Source organism: Hyperolius riggenbachi, chromosome 3 (assembly GCF_040937935.1).
Source record: "Hyperolius riggenbachi isolate aHypRig1 chromosome 3, aHypRig1.pri, whole genome shotgun sequence".
Classification (NCBI taxonomy): domain Eukaryota; kingdom Metazoa; phylum Chordata; class Amphibia; order Anura; family Hyperoliidae; genus Hyperolius; species Hyperolius riggenbachi.
Genome location: NC_090648.1, coordinates 55,848,077 through 55,869,916, shown reverse-complemented (window position 1 = coordinate 55,869,916; position 21,840 = coordinate 55,848,077). Strand labels below are relative to the sequence as shown.

General features: G+C 45.6%; 1 protein-coding gene across 2 annotated transcripts in view; it reads left to right on the top strand.

Moving 5' to 3' along the window:
* The window catches only part of LOC137562624 (zinc finger protein 585A-like), an 82,814-nt gene that overhangs the window by 40,324 nt on the left and 20,650 nt on the right, over nucleotides 1-21,840 (top strand). Inside the window, exons 2-5 of one of the 2 annotated variants that reach the window (XM_068274143.1) lie at nucleotides 15,538-15,640; nucleotides 15,741-15,863; nucleotides 19,742-19,839; nucleotides 19,947-20,241. The exons of the other annotated variant lie outside the window; for it this stretch is intronic. Coding sequence (XP_068130244.1) covers nucleotides 15,779-15,863; nucleotides 19,742-19,839; nucleotides 19,947-20,241 — 478 coding nt within the window. The 5' untranslated portion in view covers nucleotides 15,538-15,640; nucleotides 15,741-15,778. The remainder of the gene's footprint in view (nucleotides 1-15,537; nucleotides 15,641-15,740; nucleotides 15,864-19,741; nucleotides 19,840-19,946; nucleotides 20,242-21,840) is intronic. 2 annotated transcript variants of the gene reach the window in all.

Sequence of the window (21,840 nt, the reverse complement as noted above, 5' to 3'; positions counted from 1 at the left end):
ACACAGGCTGTCGTGGAACTGATGGTGGAGCAGCAGGCCACCGATACCAGCCAGACCTCCAGCAAGACCAGTGCTGCCTGCCACCACCGCTTGAGGTCATGTTGACCCCAGCGGCTACTGCCAGCCCGCCCTCCCTGAGCTCGCTGTTTACCCCAAACACCGCAAGCGACTTGAGGGCTGTTGTGGCAGAGTTTCAGGAGGAGATGATCGAGACAGGCAAGGCGGAGTTTGAGATAGAGGAGGTTGTTGTCAGCGATTTTGATGAGGAGGAGGAGGGGCCTGATCCAGGGGATGTTGGGGCAGAAGAGGTGGTTGGGGGCTCAGAGGAGCTGTTTGGGGAGGATTATGATGATGATGGTTATGATGAAGATGAGGTGCGGGACCATCCCTATTTTTTTATTTATATAGCGCAAACATCTTCTGTAGCGCTGTATAGGGTTGTTGCGGTATGACGATATACGTGATGACGTGGTTTCAATGTCCATGGTAATCATACCACGAAGATTCTCGAAATACTGGTTTCTTAATGTTTTCGCCGACTTCCGCATCATCCCCGCTACCACGCCGCTATTGCCCAGCTCTCTGTCTCCCTATTAGAAAAGCAAGCTGGTGCCGGATGGTGACGCGCAGGATAGGAAGTGATGCCGCGGCTGGAGCGCATATGCAGAGAGCTCCTGGCCGCGGCTGGAACGCACACGCAGAAAGCTCCCGGCTTCTGGGCGGCAAATAGTGCCTAGGGGACATCGCCAGCAGGGAGATCCGTTCCAATCATATTAGCAGCTAAAGCATGAGGAGGGAGCTCACATTACAGCCCTGCAGAGCTTCCTGCTGTAAGGATGAGCACCGCCCCCTCTCATTCCCGCCCGGCTTGTTTGAAGTGCGTGCTAGATATTCAGTCTATGAAAACCTTTATCGGCTGCAGAGACGAAGCTGACAGAGCTGCACAGGAGGTGGGCAGAGATGAGCCGTTTCTGTGTTCCAGTGACAGAAGCAGAGACGCTGAAGCATGGTGGAAGGTCTGTATTATATTTACATAAGTGAGCTAACCTGTCCATGGAAGTGCCTGTGTCTGGCTGCCCTGTAATTGTTCTGCTTTGCACCTCTGCTTCTCATATGCTCCTCTCACCCTCCCCCTTCCTAGTGCTTTAACCCCTGCCCTGCTGCACTGGACCACCTGTGGCTAGACATCTCTCTCTCTCATTCACTCTCCTCTGACTCACACATTTTTCAGCATCGGTCCCTCCTACATTCCTCTATCTGCCTTTCTCTCCTCCCCCCCCCCCCCCCTTCCACTTTCTTGCATCTCTCTCTGCTATCTCTTATACTGGGTACACACATTGGGATTTCCCACTTGATCAATCTTGGCCGATCGATTATTTCCATGTTCGATTGGGTTTTGATCAATACAGCCGTTGATTTTGCATACTTAACATGAGTAAATCGACGGCTGTATCGATCGAGACCCGATCGAACATGCTGGAAATAATCCGCAAAGTGTGTACCCAGCATTACTGTCCCTACGTGCCTTCTCTCACAGACTGTTGTGTATTTCCCTTCCTTCTCTCTCACTTCCCTCTCTCTGACCTGTATTAAGATTATGATGTATTTATTTCAGGGCTGTGGAGTCGGTACAAAAATCTTCCTACTCCTCAGTTTATGAAACCACGACTCCGACTCCAGGTACCCAAAATGGCTCCGTCTCCTTGACTCCGACCGGCTGTGGACTTTGTACAAAAATCATCCGACTCCGACTCCTCAGTTTATGAAATCAACGACTCCAACTCCGGGTGCCCAAAATTACTCCGACTCCACAGCCCTGATTTATTTTACAGTGCTTCAGTAAAGATTTTATAACGTTTAAAATTATGTCACTGATTGCCCTCATAGGAGCTCACAATCTAATCCTACCATAGTCATAGCCTAATGTGTTTGATCTCTCCCCATGTCACCTGTGACCTGCCTAATGTATTTATATAGCACTGACATCTTCTGCAGCACTTTACAGAGTACATAGTCATGTGGACAGTCAGTGGACTGTCCTTGTAGGAGCTCACACTCTAATCCTACCATAATCAAAGTCTAATGTGTTTGATCTCTCCCCATGTCACCTGTGACCTGACTGCCACCACGGCCGATAAGTTCATTTTTAAAGAGAACCTGTTACATTTCCAGCCACAGATTATGCAGGCTCAGGATAATTGAAATGAGAATTGTGTAATACCGTATACCGTGATACCATCATACCGCGGTATTTTTTTTGACGGTTATCATACTGTGGATTTTCATACCGTTGCAACCCTAGCGCTGTACATAGTACAAGCAAATAACGGGGAACAAATATACATACGAAATACAAGACACTGTACAGTCATGACATTGAATAGAATAAATACAAATACATACGTACGGTAGTTGATGTGTAGTTGGTCCATGTGCATATGTTAAAATTACAGCAGTATGAGAAACACTAGGAGGAGGTCCCTGCCCTTGCGTGCTTACAATCTAGAGGGTAGTGGGGAGGAAACAGCAGGGAAGCAAGCACAGGGGTTAGTGGGCGAGCCAGTGTGCCTTCAGTGCTGTCTATTGAAAATTATAGGCTTGTCTGAACAGGTGTGTTTTCAGAGTACGTTTGAAGGTTTCCAGACCCGTGACATAACGAACCGGCTGAGGGAGAGAGTTCCAAAGGAAAGGGATAGCCCATGAGAAGTCTTGGATGCGAGAGTGAGAGGAGGTGACTAGTCTGGAGGACAAAAGGGTCTCCTGTGAGGAACGGAGGTCCGGGCAGGGAGGTATCTGGAGATTAAAGAGGAAATTTTATGGAGGTGATAGCTTGTGTAGAGCTTTGTATGCAAGCGTTAAGTGTGAAAAGTTTAAACTGGATCCTTTGGGCAACTGGTGACCAATGGAGGGATTGGCAGAGAGGGGCTGCCTCAGAGGATCTAGAAGAGAGGTGGATGAGACGGGCAGCGGAGTTTAGTTGGGATTGGAGAGGTGCCAGTCTGCTTTTTGGTAGACCACAGAGTAGGGTGTTACAGTAGTCAATACGGGAGATGATTAGGGCATGCACAAGCATTTTAGTTGCTTCTTGTGAGTGGAAGGGACACATTCTGGAAATGTTTTTGAGATAGAAGTAGCAGGAGGTAGTTAATGTGTTGATATGTGGTATAAAGGAGAGCTCTGAGTCCAGAGTTACCCCCAGGCAACGAGCTTTGGGGGTTGATGCTATTGGGGTGTTATCTACATTGATTGTGACAATGGGAGGTGGAACAGAGAGCGAATCATTTACCATAAAAGATGTTTTGGAAGCAATTTAAAGGCCATTCGTGATTACGACTCGTGATTCTGGATTCCATGCGTAATGATGAGGCGAATGCGAATTCAAATTGGTTCACGTGGTCATGATTACAACCGAATCTGAATTTTCGCAAACCCGAATTCGCAACCACTCGAATAGTAAAAGGGGGTATTCGAGCAACCCTGGCTGCCAACAGGGCACAACGTTTTTACACGGGGTAAGTATACTTTATTTCTTTCCAATCGCAAACGTGGGTGCCTCACCATTTCCTGAGCGTTTGCCCTTCAATGCAAGTTATGGAAAAATCTCTAAGCGCTTGGAAAAGCCTTTTTATGAGCGCTTCTCTTCAGAAAGTTAATTACAGCTATTTAGTTCTAAGTCAAAGTTCGCTTCCTGATTGTTGACAGGAAGAACATCTCAAATCGCCTAACAAAAGTGCTTTGAAAAGCGCTTCTAAAAATCGCTCAAAGTGCTGGGAAACGCACTCAGTGATTGCGATTTATTAAGTGAACAAGGCCTTTGTGTGTGTTGAAGTCCACTGCTAGAAATGAGTGAGTTGAAGTCCAGTGTGTGTTGAAGTCCGCTGCAAGTATGTTGAAGGCCACTGCTAGTGGGTTAAAATCTTATGGGAGGGGATTCGGGTCTTACGACTGCTAGGATCAAGTCCTATCTGTGCTATTTTAATTGGGTTGAAGTGTTGCGTTGAAATTGCTGTTTTGGGGGAGAAGTTATCAGGGCTGTGGAGTCTGAGTTGTGGCAATTTTGGGTGCCTGGAGTCGGAGTCGGGGAAAAATGCACAGACTCAGACTCCGACTCCTAATAAATTTAAACTGTAATTAAAAAAGAAAATATGATAAAATGTTCTATTTCTCAAATAGTCATCATAAATAATTTATACATACAGTAATAGCTGTGCTCAGTCCACAAAAATGAAATAAACCAATCAAAATTAGTTTACTTGTGCTTCTTCAATAAAGCAGTCCCCGAATTTTTAAAGTCAGATATACACATCTGATTGTGACTATATATGAGGTGTACACAGGAATCTCCTTATATATACTAAATAACATCTATGCTGTAAGAATAAAGCCGTGTCACTAATAGAGATGGTCAATGAGATGGAAATAATTCTGCGTTGATTCTGATTTATGCAAATGTATGCACTCTCTTTGCTCATGAAATCAAATAATTTGATATGTTGTTAAAATTTGTTTTGGTGACTACGAATTAAATGGTACCTGAGAAGGCTGAAAAGAAAAGTTTTATACATACCTGGGGCTTCTTCCAACCCCCTTCAGGCTAATCAGTCCCTCGCTTTCCACCTCCACCACCTGGATCTTCTGCTATGAGTCCTGGTAATTCAACCAGGCAGCCCAGTCTGGCCGCATGCCGCTTCCACAGCCAGGAGCGTTCTGCACCTGTGCAATAGTGCTGCGCAGGTGTAGTACGCTCTCGGCAGCGGATTGTGTGCATGCGCACTACGCCAGACTGGCTCAAGTACCTGGACTCATAACAGAAGATCCAGGTGGCGGAGGACTGATTAGCCTGAAGGGGGCTGGAGGAAGCCCCAGGTGTGTATAAAACTTTAATTTCATCTGTCTCAGGTTTACTTTGTTACACAGTAGTACTATACTCTACATATGCACTCCCACAGAGCTGCAGGGAATCCACTGAGAATTTTTGTACCGACTCCACAGCCCTGGAAGTTATGCTTGGTAAACACCATGTAATTTCCCTTCATATAGATGGGAAAATGGATATATAATTTCCGACAGATGCGATTGGATTTCCAATTAGATCATTTCTATGCAAATCGATCAGAAAAACGATTGGACATCAGATTAGACCTGTCGAAAATTATCTATTCCACCCATCTATGTGACAGGAAATTGTATGGTGTGTATCAGGCTTTAGAATGAAGCCGCTGCGCTCTTTCCCGCTTGCTCGTTTCCACCGCCGATCATTCGATGAATGAATGTGAACAAAGTTCCCATTCATAAATTTCCCCTCTTGTTTCATATGATCACCGGCATTAATGAGATGCCTGCGTCAATTCCAGCGAAACACAGGCAAGCATTACTTCCTATTTAGCGTACTTATTGTATGCAATAGGAAATGCATAAGGACATCTTGTGGCCATATAGTAAAATTACACCTACAGACTTTAGGGACTAAAAATGTTTCAATACTGTATGTATGTCGAGAATATATTATTGTTTAAATATGGGCTTGTAATTAGTGATGGATGTAAAACTGAAAATTGAACATTTATCTCCAAATAAAATATTGTCACTGTACATTGTACTGGGGATATAATTTAAATTTTGCAATAACCGGGACAAATGGGCAAATAAAATGTATGGCTTTTATCTGCAGTAGAACTTTAAAAAAAAACCTATAGAGGCTGAAAACTAAGAAATAATGCATTTCTTTCTTACTATTAAAATGCATTTAGAATGAAATCATAGCATAATGTACTACCAAAAGAAAGCCTAATTGGTGGTGGAAAAAACAAGGTATACACCATTTTGTTGTGATAAGTAGTGATAAAGTTATTGGGGAATGACTGGGAGAAGCGCTGAAATGTTAAAATTCCTCTTGTCAATAAGGTGAAAACAACTTGCGGGCTGAAATGGTTAAAGGGGCGCTATGGCGAAAACTTGTAAAATATGTTTAAACATAAACAAATAAGTACATTTTTTCCAGAGTAAAATGAGCCATAAATTGTTTCTCCTATTTTCCTGTCACTTACAGTAGGTAGTAGAAATCTGACAGAAGCGACGGGTTTTGGACTAGTCCATCTCTTCATGGGGGGATTCTCAAGGATTTATTTATTTTCAAAAGCACTTAGTGAATGGCAGTTGCTCTGTTCAACTGCCAAAAAACTGTGTAGCGAGCAGGGAAGCTGGCCAGCATCTTTGTTTAAATGCTTTTTAGGGAATATGTTTATAAAGAATAAATCCTTGATGAGAATCCCCTATGAAGAGATGGACTAGTCCAAAACCTGTCGCTTCTGTTTTTACCTACTGTAAGTGACAGCAACATAGGAGAAAAGTAATGTATGGCTCATTTTACTCTGGAAAAAAAATATACTTCTTATTTGTCTATGTTTGCACATATTTTACATTTTACAATTTTTCGCCATATTGCCCCTTTAAGCCATGGTAATAGGAATATCAGAAAAGGCTATTGCATGATTCATGTACAGTGTTCTCCCCAGGACTATTTAGGTGGGCGGGTCCCCCGGCTGTTTTGAGATCCCGCCCGCCTACCTAGCTAAAGCTGGTGATGTAAACCTTCTGAACTCTGCAGGCAGGAGTGTTCCATTGCCTGCTATAAATCACTGCTCAGCTCTTGCTGTAGACTGCAGGAGCGCTCCTCTGCCTCTGTGTGACCTGCTTGAACAGTGATTGGCTGGTCGGTTTGTAAGGGTAAGGGCAGGTTAACTGTCTGTCACCCGCCATAACGGAAATCTGCTCTTGTATTCCCCGCTTAGCTGGCTGCCTGTCTATTAGCTTGCAGTGGCGGTTGCATGGTACAAGTAGGAACAGAGCGCAGGGAAACTAGTCCTGTCACTGTGTTACTTGAGGCTGAGGAGAGAGTCTGCAGCTGCAGACACTCTCTCCCCCTCCCCCAAGCAAATGTACACAGTGTGTCTCCTCTGTCCTGGCTGCATGAATGTCAGCAGCCAGCAGTGTTGTCCGGATCATGAACGATTCGGATCTTTGATCCGAATCTATTTTGTGAGTCGAATCATCAAAATGAGTGATTCGGATCGCAAAAGGGGCGGGGCCAGGAGCGACACGCCCCCTCTCAGCGGGCAGCGGGGTCCTGGAAGCAGAGCTGAGATGGATCGCTCTGTTGGATGGGAGCCAGCCTTGCAGGGACAGGTAGATGAGAGAGAGGGGACATGGGTGCCACTGCCAGATATGTGTAGAGCACACATACTGGCTATAATGTGCTGCTCATTACAGGCTGTCTGTTCCTTAGTTGTGCTCAGTGAACACATTGGAAGCTTTTGGCTCAGCTCAGCACAGCTCAGTAACTTTGCAGGCACTGTGATTGCTGTGCAATATGATCCTCCTGCACTCGCTCTAAACAGCTGCACTTCACTTCTGGGAATGCTTTGGGGAATGCTTTCTTTCACTGTGCGACGTTTTGCTTTCGAAGTACACTGATGAACAAATAGGTGAAATATATGTAAAGCATATGATTGCAGCATGTGGGTATTGTGTGCAAACAAACATTTCTGCTCTCTGCTCGTCCCTCCTCCCTTCTCTGTCCACTCCCTGCCCTCTGTCCATCTTCTCCCCTTCTCTGTGTGTCCACCCCCCTCCCCTTCTCCTGTCCACAGCAGGGAAAGACCTGTCCTGCTATTCATTTCACCCCCGAATGCTTCGGTAGTAAAATGATCCGAGATTCGGATCAAAGATCCGGATCTTTTCAATGATCCGATTCGAATCATCCGGATCATTGAAAAGATCTGAACTTCCCATCTCTAGCAGCCAGTCCCATCCCTTCTAGGCAGCTCTAGATAGGATAGGGCAGTGCATGGCAATGAGTTCTGATGCCTCACCCCCTCTGTTTCCCGGCTGCTTCTCTACAACACAAGCTCCTCTGAAGCATGCGGCGCCACACTGATGCGGGGAGAAGTTCAGAACTCTGCACGTGAGCTGATAATCATCCTTTGGTATGAGTGAGACCTCTGCTAATGCAGTTTGTATCTGATATAGTGCAGAGTCAGTGGATAGTACACAGAGCTTTCAAACTAGAGGGCCTGGGAAGACAAATAAACAATGGCTGCAATATAGATTAGCTGACTTGCTGGGGATGAAGGTTGCTGCTGAATGCTGTCTCAGCCTGCTTGCTTGGTTGCCCATAAGATGTAAGTGCCCATATACAGGATCTTCTCAAAAAATTAGCATATTGTGATAAAGTTCATTATTTTCTGTAATGTACTGATAAACATTAGACTTTCATATATTTTAGATTCAATTACACACAACTGAAGTAGTTCAAGCCTTTTATTGTTTTAATATTGATGATTTTGGCATACAGCTCATGAAAACCCAAATTTCCTATCTCAAAAAATTAGCATATTTCATCCGACCAATAAAAGAAAAGTGTTTTTAAAACAAAATAAGTCAACCTTCAGATAATTATGTTCAGTTATGCACTCAATACTTGGTCGGGAATCCTTTTGCAGAAATGACTGCTTGAATGCGGCGTGGCATGGAGGCAATCAGCCTGTGGCACTGCTCAGGTGTTATGGAGGCCCAGGATGCTTCGATAGCGTCCTTAAGCTCATCCAGAGTGTTGGGTCTTGCGTCTCTCAACTTTCTCTTCACAATATCCCACAGATTATCTATAGGGTTCAGGTCAGGAGAGTTGGCAGGCCAATTGAGCACAGTAATACCATGGTCAGTAAACCATTTACCAGTGGTTTTGGCACTGTGTGCAGGTGCCAGGTCGTGCTGAAAAATGAAATCTTCATCTCCATAAAGCTTTTCAGCAGATGGAAGCATGAAGTGCTCCAAAATCTCCTGATAGCTAGCTGCATTGACCCTGCCCTTGATAAAACACAGTGGACCAACACCAGCAGCTGACATGGCACCCCAGACCATCACTGACTGTGGGTACTTGACACTGGACTTCAGGCATTTTGGCATTTCCCTCTCCCCAGTCTTCCTCCAGACTCTGGCACCTTGATTTCCGAATGACATGTAAAAGTTGCTTTCATCCGAAAAAAGTACTTTGGACGACTGATCAACAGTCCAGTGCTGCTTCTCTGTAGCCCAGGTCAGGCGCTTCTGCTGCTGTTTCTGGTTCAAAAGTGGGTTCATGTTTCCATCTGCTGAAAAGCTTTATGGAGATGATTTCATTTTTCAGCTCGACCTGGCACCTGTTCACAGTGCCAAAACCACTGGTAAATGGTTTACTTACCATGGTATTACCGTGCTCAATTGGCCTGCCAACTCTCCTGACCTGAACCCCATAGAGAATCTGTGGGATATTGTGAAGAGAAAGTTGAAAGACGCAAGACCCAACACTCTGGATGAGCTTAAGGCCGCTATCGAAGCATCCTGGGCCTCCATAACACCTGAGCAGTGCCACAGGCTGATTGCCTCCATGCCACGCCGCATTGAAGTAGTCATTTCTGCAAAAGGATTCCCGACCAAGTGCATAACTGAACATAATTATTTGAAGGTTGACTTTTTTTGTTTTAACCCCCTTGGCGGTACAATAAATCCGCCAGGGGGCAGCGCAGCACTTGTTTTTTTTTTAAAAAAAATTTTTTAAAGCATGTAGCTAGCCTAGCGCTAGCTACATGCATACCCCTTCCCACCCCTCCGATCACCGCCGCCGCTTTTACCCTGCAGGGAATCCCGTTCTAAACGGGATTCCCTGTATAAGAAAGGAACAGAGGCGCCAACAGAATAAAAGTAGTAACCAATTAAAACCAATTAAAATGTTGATGGGGAGGGTGGACTCGTCTCCCCAACAAAAAAAAAACAACCGCTGTGTATGATACAACAATTTTAATCAATTTAGTGAGTACTCCAAAAATAACTGGAACGCGTTTCTCGGGTCTCAAGCCCGCTTCCTCAGGCAAAAATGCAAACAGGAGTGACAGCGCAGTAGTGTATGCTAGTGTAGTGATGGGTGATTATACCCTTCTTTTTTTCTACGGAGAGCGACTTCTTTTAGCCTGAGTGGGGACAGGTCTAATTTCCCCATACGCATTGAGAGTGGTTGCCTGAGGCTGGCAACCCACACTTGTGAGTATATATCTTATTTATTACTTAATACGCAACTGGTCCAACAGTAATACACTATTGGGGGCTCTCGATTGTTTTTCTTTCTTTTTCTATATGGGATTCCCTGTATGGGCTTCCCCATCGCCATGGCGACGATCGCGATGACGTCACGGACGTCATCGGGTGTTCCGATCCACCCCTCAGCGCTGCCTGGCACTGATTGGCCAGGCAGCGCAGGGGTCTCGTGGGGGGGGGGCGCGCGGCGAATCGGCGGGTAGCGGCGGCGATCGTTATGCACACACAGCTAGCAAAGTGCTAGCTGTGTGTAGCGAAAAAAAAAATTATGTAAATCGGCCCAGCAGGGCCTGAGCGGCACCCTCCGGCGGCTTACCCCGTGTCACACACGGGGTTACCGTTAAGGAGGTTAAAAACACTTTTTTCTTTTATTGGTCGGATGAACTATGCTAATTTTTTGAGATAGGAAATGTGGGTTTTCATGAGCTGTATGCCAAAATCATCAATATTAAAACAATAAAAGGCTTGAGCTACTTCAGTTGTGTGTGTTTGAATCTAAAATATATGAAAGTCTAAAGGCCCATACACACGTCGGATTTTAGCGAACGACCCGTCGTTTGAACGTTCCGTCATTCGGACGTTTTCGCGTCAAATCCGACGTGTGTACAGACTATCGTTCGGGTGATAAGACTGGTTACCAGCGATCCGCCCGGCGGATCGTTGGTAACCAGTCTTATCACCCGAACGATAGTCTGTACACACGTCGGATTCGACGCGAAAACGTCCGAATGACGGAACGTTCAAACGACGAGTCGTTCGCTAAAATCCGACGTGTGTATGGGCCTTTATGTTTATCAGCACATTACAGAAAATAATGAACTTTATCACAATATGCTAATTTTTTGAGAAGATCCTGTATTACTTGATTTTTAGCAACTGGCATATTCAATCACAGTGATTTAATATGCCAGAGATCAGTTGTGAAAAGTTACAAATCCGGCCCTGGCTATACTAGTTGGGCAAAGTTTGTGAAAAGTTGCCGGCTCCTGCAAAAATAGTAAAAATGGAACATAGATCCAGCGTTGAAGGTATGTGCAGGTGACTTGAAAGGACAGTGTGTGGGGGGGTGATTCTTGCAAAGTTTACATGCATGTTATTTCATATAGATGTTATTTGCTGCTGGGGTCGAGGGGTATTGCAGATAATTTAGTATGATACTGACCCCTGTTTACTATCTGCAATACCCTTTGACCCCAGCAGCAAATAACAACCATATGAAATGCAAAAATCGCCCCCTTTATAAAATGCAACAAACACCCCTGTATGAAACGTGAAATTAACCCCCATATTCAATGCAATAATCACCCCAGTATGAAATGCAACTATAACACCCATATGATGGTATGATTCCCGAATGAGGAATGTATGTGGTTTGGCAATAAATATTGGTTGTATGCTGGTTGTCGTTGGTGGTTAAAAATGAACAATAAATGTTTTAATGAAATGTTTTAGTTTTATACGTTAGAATGACTAACTTAAGAGTTAATGATAGCCTACATTAGATTTTTTTTAATCACTGAGACTTGTTAATGTTCACCAGGATCTGGACTGTGGCACACGTTAGTGTCAAAAGTGCAAAGGCACAGTCAGATGATGTGGAAGTAACGAACCATTACACTAACCACATGAGGACACAGGAACAGCCAATGGCTTTTCCTGTGTCCCCCTATTTGGTCAGTGTCGGTATTGGGTGGGGGAGGGAAAGGCCGGTATTGAGGTGGGGGGGAGCACATGGCCCCCCATGAGGAGGACAGGTATCAGGGGGAGGGGAGGACAAGTATTTGGGTGAGGGAGGGACACATAGTATGGGAAGGGGAGGACAATATTGATAGCAGAGGTTGTGCCGGCAGCAGAGGAAGGGATGTAAGTTTACTTTGTTCATTGTAATTCCATTTTTTGCCATCTTTAACTAATACATCAGTGTTCTCCCTAGAGCCTTTTAACTGGGCGGAGCGCCCGGCTGGTGGTCAGTCCCCGCCCGGCTGCTGTGATCACTAATCATATTTGCCGTCCTCTGAGTCCTCCACACTCATCCAGCACAGTGTGCAGCGGCTGTGGCATTGGAGCTGGCCCGCTGTCACTCTGACACAATCTCCGCCCTCCTCCTCAGCTCCTGACATTACAAGCCAGACCGTGGGAGCTTTTGAAGGAGCACACAGAGAAAGAACTGATAGAACGTGGGCTTCCTGTGTTCCCTCTGGTGAGTCGCTGATCTGCCTGTCATGCAGAGGACGGACTCTCCTTCTCCTGTCTTCCCAGCATGTGCTCCAGCCTCACCCGATCAGAGGTCCGTGTGGAGCAGCGCTAGTTCATGCCGGGGAGAGTAATAACAGCAAGGCAGATGGTTATCTGATAGCAGTACGGTCCCCAAGCAGTGGAATCCTTCTGGTCAGCTTCTGTCTCTGTGCTAGAGACCGGTATTATTTAGACAACTTTACATATACAACTGCTTCCCTTCCCCCACTGCTCTGCCCCAGACTGAGACGTTACATAGTAAATCTAGCTGTCCTGGACATCAGTCTGCAGACTTCCTGCAGTGAGCTGTGCACTCACACACATTTTCATTCCTGCATATGTCTCTCACTCTCCCTCTACAACATTTCCCTCTGTCTAACTGACAAACTTTCTCCCTCTTTTTTTTTCTTTCCCCTTTCCCAGTCCTTTTCACACAAACTCTCTCTGTCCCTCAAAGACAAATCTATCTCCCTCCCAGACACACCTATTCCTCTTCCCTTCAGTTTGACTTTGTTTAAGGGGAGAAGCCACAGCAGAAACCCCCAAGCACTTTTATTTTATCTTTGTAGTGCATGCTGTCTAGCAAGACCAACAAGCATGTCTACACTGGGCTTACTACCACTATGTCAGCCAAGACTATTGTGAGACTTTTTGAAAGACATAACAGAACAGTCTGTGGGCATGTGTGGTTTTGGGCCTAAATTAGTAACTCAGTCTACAGCCCTGTCTGGTATTATTCCAGCTTTGGCAGCACTCTTAACGGATTGCCCCTCGCAACAGCTACACTCAGTGTAAGATGCCTCGGAATCCATTAGCATCATTTAGTGTAATCCTCTACCCCTATCGGCAGTGCCTAACATGATTACCTCACCAACACCCAGTGCGATCCACCTAATCTCCTCCCCAACGAGCAGCACCCAGCATGATCCTCCCTGCCCATTCTTACCTAATAGTAGCACACACCATCACCCTCCTTTCCCGACCATCATGACCTTAATATCCCACCCGGCTACATTTTCATGCCACCCGGCTGGAAAAAAATTCTGGGGAGAACACTGTACATTGCATATAGCACATAGTGGGGAGGAGATAACAGGTTTTGAGCTGGAAAGAGGCACTTAGTGGGGGAGGACAGGACAGGTATTGGAGTGGTGAAGGAGCACATAGGAGGGGAGGGCAGGCATTGGGATGGTGGAGGAGCACACAGAGAGGGGGAGAACAGGTATTGGGGTAGGGAGGAACACATAATGGAGTAGGGGATGACAGGTATTGGGGAGAAGTGCATAGTGGGGAGTAGTGATGGGCTTTCGAGTAGGTGACTACTCAAATTTCAAATGAAGTTTGATTACTTCACGTATGACCACAGGCGACGGGGGGTTACTTGAAAGAGGAAGCGGAGTAGTGAGTCAAGGAACGTGGCCTATGACGCGTAATGGAACGCAGACGATCCTGAAGGCTTCTGGGTACGTTAACCCCCTGTTGTCTGTGGTCACACCTGAAGTAATTAAACTTCACTTAAAATTCCAATTTGAGTAGTCACCTACTTGAAAGCCCATCACTAGTGGGGAGGGATTGGGAAAGGAGACGGTGGGGAGAGGAGGACAGGTACTGGGGTGGTAGAGGAGCACATAGTTGGGGGGGAAGGGGGAGGCAGGTATCGGGGAGCGCATAGTGGGGTAGGTATTGGGGCGAGGCACATAGTGGGGAGGAGAGGACTGTACTGGGAGCAGAGCTCGTGCTGGCAATAGAGGATGAGGTGTAAGTTTGCTTTCATTGTATTTCCATTTTTGTCATCTGTAAATAATTCAACGCATATAGCACATTGTCACATAGTGGGGGAGGGAAGGACAGGTATTCGGGTGGGAGAGGAGCACACGGTGGGGGAGGGGAGGACAAGTATTTGGGGGTGGGATAGGAGCACATAGTTGGGAGGACAGGTATCGGGGTGGGGAAAGGAAGGACAGGTATTGAAGTGGGGGAGTGTATAACGTAGAGGATATTCTGTACACTTCCTGTCTGTCAGGCCAAGCGGATAAACACCCCCTGCTTTTAACCACCCTGGCGTTCTGATTAAATCGCCAGGGTGGCTGCGGGAGGGTTTTTTTTAAATAAAACTGAAAGTTGGCTGCATGAAAGCCCACTAGAGGGCGCTCCGGAGGCGATCTTCCGATCGCCTCCGGCGGCAAGAGATAACACGGAAGGCCGCAATGAGCGGCCCTCCGTGTTTCGCTTCCCTCGTCGCCATGGCGACGAGCGGAGTGACGTCATTGACGTCAGCCGACGTCTTGACGTCAGCCGCCTCCGATCCAGCCCTTAGCGCTGGCCGGAACTGTTTGTTCCGGCTACGCTGGGCTCGGGCGGCTGGGGGGACCCTCTTTCGCCGCTGCACGCGGCGGATCGCCGCGCTGCAGCGGCGATCAGGCAGCACACGCGGCTGGCAAAGTGCCGGCTGCGTGTGCTGCTTTTTATTTGGTGCAAATCGGCCCAGCAGGGCCTGAGCGGCAGCCTCTGGCGGTGTTGGACGAGCTGAGCTCGTCCAGACCGCTCAGCAGGTTAAGGACAACTGAAGTGAGAAGAATATGGAGGCTGCCATATTTATTTACTAGTTAGACAACTAGTATTGCTTAAAAGGAAATAAATCTGGCAGCCTCCGTATCCCTCTCGTTTCAGTTGTCCATTAATGAGAGAAGACTTGGGGCCCGTTTCCATTAGAGCGATTCTGCATGCGTTTTCTTCATGCAGATTCGAATAACCAATATAAATCAATGGGCCTGTTTCCACTAGTCAGAAATTCTGTGCAGTGGACTGTGCAGAAAAAATCTGCACAACAGAGCCATCAGAATTTTGCGCACCGCAAGACTAGTGTGCGATTCGCATGTATTTAATAGGAAATTCGGCTAAGTTTTCGCTATACGAATTTTCCATGCGAATTTCACTTAAAATCAATGTAAAAGCACACAGGCACTGACATGGTTAAATTTGCATACTTACAAACAGATGCAAATTTTAACCTGTTTTCGCATTAAAATTTTGCATCCGCATGCAAATTCGTTTTCATGTTTTCCGCAATGGAATCGAAGCGCACTAGTGGAAATGGGCCCTTAGACATGACTGGAGAGATCAGGGGGGGTTCTGGGACAGTCACATGACCTTATTTTCAGTCTTTTCCTACAGATTTTTCCTTCTGTGAAGTCTGTTGACCATTGCGGTGCCCCCACCTCACACCTGATATCTGAGATACACAAGAAGCAGAATACCCTCATTGATCTGCTGTCGGGTGAGTTGAGCATTACCAGTAATTATGGGACAGTATCCAGTGACAGTGATTTGTATGTATTTGTATGGATGTTGACTGTATGATTCATTCTATGTGTCAGGTTCCTAGAAGGAGGCACGTTGTCTAACCTATTACTCTATGGAGGCAGGGCAGTATATAGAAGGACACCAGGACCTCTGCAAGGACGCCATGATGGAGAATCAGCCGCCTCTCACATCACCGGGTAAGAGGAGACTTTCATTGCTTGTAAAGGAGAGAGCAATACTTGGGGTTTACAGAGATCCCTCCCTTATATCATTATCTGGTAAACACAAACAGTATCTCACAAACATGATCTCTCCCACAAATCAATCAAATATGAGCCCAGGCGCCTTGTGGGGTACACTAAGTCAAGCAGCGTGCAGATGGATACTTTCCCAATACAGCCTCCTCAAATCATAGACTTAATCCGACACACTATTGATTCGCCCCCAGCATAACACATTGATCTTCTACCACATCCAGAGTTTCCCCTGGCACTCTTGCAGTGCTCCCAGATTGTATATATGTATGGGAAGAAGGAAAAAGGAGTACTTCCCCACTGTTCAAAATATTTTATAAAATCTTTTCATGGGACAACACTGAAGATATGACACTTTGATACAATGTAAAGTAGTCAGTGTACAGCTTGTATAACAGTGTGAATTTGCTGTCCCATCGAAATAACTCAATCAATGACCAAAAGAGTCAAGGAAGTTCTGAAAAATAATGTAAAGTAAAGTAAAATATTAACACTTTAGGCAGAATTTCGACATTCTTCAGATAAGGGTGTACTCAGATTTGTTGCCAGTTAGTTTAGACATTAAGGGCTGTGTGTTGAGTTCTTGTGATGGGACAGTAAATTCACACTGTTATACAAGCTGTCGACTCACTACTTTACATTGCATCACAGTTTCATATCTCTGTAGTGTGTTTGATGTGTTCTCACTTTTGTGAGATACTGTAAAGACCATGAATGCAGTCAGTGGGTGTTTCCTACAGCTATCCCTTAAAGGTAACCTGAGGCGAGATGGATATGGAGGCTGACATTTATTTCCTTGTAAACCATACCAGTTGCCTGGCAGACCAGTTGATCTTCTGGCATAAGTAGTGTGTCTGAGTCAAGACCCTGGAACAAGCCTATGGCTAATCCAGTAAAACCTGAGTCAGAGTACCTGATCTGCTCAATGCTTGTTCATGGTCTATGGCTAAAAGTATTACATAGTTACATAGTTATTTGGGTTGAAAAAAGACATACGTCCATCAAGTTTAACCAGAGAACAAAGTACAACACCAGCCTGTACCCTCCCATATCCCTGTTGATCCAGAGGAAGGCAAAAAACCCTGACAAGGCATGGTCCAATTAGCCCCAAAAGGGAAAAAAATTCCCTCCCGACTCCAGATGGCAATCAGATAACATCCCTGGATCAACATCATTGGGCATTACCTAGTCATTGTAGCCATGGATGTCTTTTAATGCAAGGAAAGCATCTAAGCCCCCTTTAACCACTTGAGGACCGCAGTGTTAAACCCCCCCCTAGAGACCAGGCCATTTTTTACAAAATGGGCCACTGCAGCTTTAAGGCCAAGCAGCAGGCCCGCACAAAACAGCACACAAGTGATTTCACCCCCCCTTTTCTCTTCACTCACAGAGCTCTCTGTTGGTGGGGTCTGATTGCCACCCTCCAGTGTTTATTTTTTTTTATTTTTTTTTTGCAAATATTTTTCTTTTTTATTTATTAATAAATATGCCTATTTTTTTTTCATTTTTTTTCCCCTTCCCTTCCTCCCTCTCCCCAGCCGGCCAATCACACGATCGGCTGTCATAGGCTTCAGCCTATGAGAGCCGATCGCTCTTTAGTGCCCCAGGGGGACAGCCGTGTCACACAGCTGTCCCCAGTACAGCGCTGCTGCTGTTCGCAGCACCGTATAATGTAGTTAGACTGCGGTTTTGCTGTCTAACAGTCTCCTGAGCAGCGATCGCCACTCAAAAACTGAAGGCGGAGCTCTGCTCTGCCCACCAACAGGAGATGTGCGCGCAGCCTGCGCGCACATCTCCTGCACTGTGAGCCCCAAGGTCCTTACGTCTATCGGCATATTGTGGTCGGCAAGCAGTTAAATGCAGGTATAGAGTTTGCCATAACTACTTCCAGTGGCAATGCATTCCACATCTTAATCACTCTAACTGTAAAGAACCCTTTCCTAAATAAATGGCTAAAATGTTTTTCCTCCATGTGCAGATCATGTCCTCTAGTCCTTTGAGAAGGCCTAGGGACAAAAAGCTCATCTCCAAGCTTTTATATTGCTTTCTGATGTATTTATACATGTTAATTAGATCCCCTCTAAGGCGTCTCTTTTCTAGACTAAATAAACCCAGTTTATCTAACCTTTCTTGGTAAGTGAGACCTCCCATCCCTCGTATTAATTTTGTTGCTCGTCTCTGCACCTGCTCTAAGACTGCAATATCTTTCCTGTAATGTGTGTAACGATTGGTGTCAGCAAAACAGATTGTCTGATCATTGGTGATCTGCAGTATCACCAATAATACAGATGCTATACCTGATTATGTGGTGATCTGCAGAATCACCAATAATGCTAGTATAGCCAGACACAGGACAACCAATGTGGGATAGTGTTTGGTGCAACAGTAATGAGGAAGAGGAGATCTCCCGAGGAGCGGGAGACTCAGACAGTACTGCAGCCAATGATCACCTGAGGAGCAGGGGATTCAGACTGTACTGCAACCAGTGGACACCTGAGGAGCAGGGACCACTGACTGTGCTGCAAGGATGATCACCTGAGGAGCAGGTGATTGAGACTATACTGCAGCTAGTGGACACCTGAGGAGCAGGTGTTACAGACAGTGCTGCAAAGGCTGATCACCTGAGAAGTAGGTGAAGGCTACTACAGATTCCTCACCAGTGGCAAGGCCCACTGGTGGGGCCAGGAAGGTCAGACAAGCAGAGTAGGCAACGTGCGGACAGATAAAGTACAAAGACAGAAGGCTGATTCAGTGTTAAGTTCAGGCAACAGTAATCAGATGGGCAGAGGTACAGAATCAGCAAGCAGGAGAGTGGTCAAAGGAAGCAGAAGGTCATAACAGTTAATACAATCCAATTAGTACTTTGAGCTATCAACAGAATCTGGCTAAGTGTGGATCCCCAGCTCCAGCTGGTTCTAGCACACTTTGGGGTCTGACTAGCGTCTGAGCGCTAACACGTTAGCATTCACAACAGCAGACACGGGGCAACTGACAGACTAGTACTATATATACAGAGATGCCCCGCAGCGCCGCCCCTATCACTCAGCCAATCCAAAGTACCGTTGGAGTCAGCTGACTAGGCAGATCAGCTGACTCCCCTCCTATTCGCATAAAGGTCCTGTCGCCTGGCGCGCGCGTAACCCTCAATCTATGTGCAATAGAAGGACCAGGCAGAGCAGCAGCATGTAACTGGGCGGCAGAGGCCGCCGGCTGATACGCGGAGATAGCCGCCATGCCGCTTGCCTCTGCGGCAGTATCTCCGCTATCTATTACAATGTGGTGCCCAGAAATGAATTCCATATTCCAGATGGGGCCTTACTAGAGAGTTAAACAGAGGCAATATTATGCTAGCATCTCAAGTTTTTATTTCCCTTTTAATGCATCCCAAAATTTTATTAGCTTTAGCTGCAGCGGCTTGGCATTGAATACGATTTCACTTGTATTAGAAACACAGGATCAGGGGGGACTGCCTGGCTATTGGTATTGTTTAAAATGAAATAAACATGGCAGCCTCCATATCCCTTTCACCTCGGGTTCCCTTTAACAGAAACCCATCGGAGGGATTTACAGGTCCTCTTTATTCCCAGGATGGGCAGAGACAATGTATCTAGTGTGTGTGTGTGTGTGTGTGTGTGTGTGTGTGTGTGTGTGTGTGTGTGTGTGTGTGTGTGTTTCCCACAGATGGATCCAGTAGCAGAAACCCACCAGAGGGGGGTGTACAAGTTCTCTGTATTCCTTGGATTGTCCACCTAGATCCTCCATTATCTGATAAACCCATAGAGACCATGTATTCAGTCAGGGTGTGTGTGTGTTTCCTACAGATGAATCAAGTAACCGAAATCCACTGGAGAGATGTATAGGTCCTCTTTATTCTCTGCATTGTCCACAGGAAGGTCCCACCGCCCCCAACCATTATCAGGTAGGAGAAACTGAGGGTCCCCATAGACTCCAAACTGAATTACATTATCCTGTGTATGCTGTTTTCTGTATTCACAATTTTAATTAGCTCTCATTTTGTGAATTTAGGGTGGAGAACTGGTACATGCAAGTGGTGGTGTTAAAGAGAAAGAAGAAGAGACAAATGTGAGGGTTGATCTTCAGCCCATGGAGAAGAGTGACATGATGCGGACAATTAAAGAGGAAGATGAAGACACTATTGTGAGGAATGATCTGCAGTCTATGGAGGATGTTGACATGATGGAGACAAATAAAAAGGAGGAAGAAGAGGAGACCTATGTGAGGAGTGACCAGCAGTCTATGGAGGAAGGCGACATGATGAGGACAAGTAAAGAGGAGGACAATGTTACAGATGGCATAACAGGTGAGTAATCAGCAGTAAACATAGAATAAATGTGTATCTTTATTGCTGGTGTGACTGTCACTGCTCACACACAGACCTGATTCAGGGTTATGCTGTGTACTCCATTAGATTTTTGTCATCTTAAGCCATTGATTGTGTTTGGTGACAGCTCACTAGCAATAACAGTACAGACATCCTGATGGCTTTGGAGTACCCTGTTCTGCTCTGTGGAGAGGGGAGGGGGAGAGGGAGTGAGAAGCATCCATTACTTCTCGCAGCAGCAATACGATGCTGATCAGGCGAGGACTTCCCCACTGTGAGAGCCACTAAATTGTCACATGTAGCTATTGTGATGCCTTTGCCATCTCTGGAATACCGATTACCAAAGAAATTGCAAATGCATCCAATTATAAAATCCCCTCAGTCACTTTCACAACACAAAAATGAATTAACCTCTCCATCTAGAACTCCAGGATAGGGGCATAATTAGAACTTTTTTGCCAAAAGGATTCTTCCTGACTTCCCCACCTCGGGTTCTCTCTAAGGTTGACAAAGTGCTATATAAGCTCCTCGTTTAAACTCTGTGCCTGCAAATTGTCAGGGGTCTGAACACCTCTAGCAAAAGGCTCTTATCAGATTTGTACACCCCTGACTGCGTTCACCAGCAGCAGCTAACCTCACTGTAACCCGAGAATTAATAATGTCCATATTGTCTTCATATTTCATGGGCTAGGAGGCTCCTATGTTGCTTACCTTCCAGAGCCGGTTCTAGACAGGCACATATGAGGGGGCATCATGTTTGAAGAAATGTTGCAGCGCCGAGGCAAAAAAAAAGGGTGTGGTCATGACATCATGTGGGCGGGCCTAACTGTAATGTGGTTATACCAGCTAGTGTAGTTACAAAAAAAAATATTTTTAATGGTAAAGATCAATTTTGTTGGCTCAGGGAATATACAGTGCTGCCTATAATTATTCATACCTCTGGCAAATTTTGACCTAAAGTTACTTTTATTCAACCAGCAAGTAATTTTTTTTATGGGAAATACAGTTGTGTTCAAAATTATTCAACCCCCACTAAAATTGAGTGTTTTGGCCAGTTCGACATGGATTTTGATCATTTCAGACATCTTGTTTACAATGAAATCAAAGAGGCACTTGTAAGTCAGACAAATGTAACATAACATTTATAATGAAATAACCACAAATGTATTTTCTGTGCTCACATCATTATCAGTTTTATTCAACCCCCAAGTGACACTCATTCTTAGTACTTAGTACAACATCCTTTTCCAGTTATAACCGCTTTTAAACGTGAAGCATCGCTTGACACAAGTGTCTTGCAGCGATCTACGGGTATCTTAGCCCATTCTTCATGGGCAAAAGCCTCCAGTTCAGTCACTTTCTTAGGCTTGCGCGCTGCAACTGCTTTCTTTAAGTCCCACCAGAGGTTCTCAATCGAGTTTAAGTTTGGTGACTGTCATGGCCACTCTAAAATGTTCCAGCCTTTAATCTGCAACCATGCTCTAGTGGACCTGGAGGTATGTGGGATAATTGTCCTGTTGAAAGGTCCAACGTCTCCCGAGCATCAGGTTTGTGACGGACTGCATCACATTTTCATCC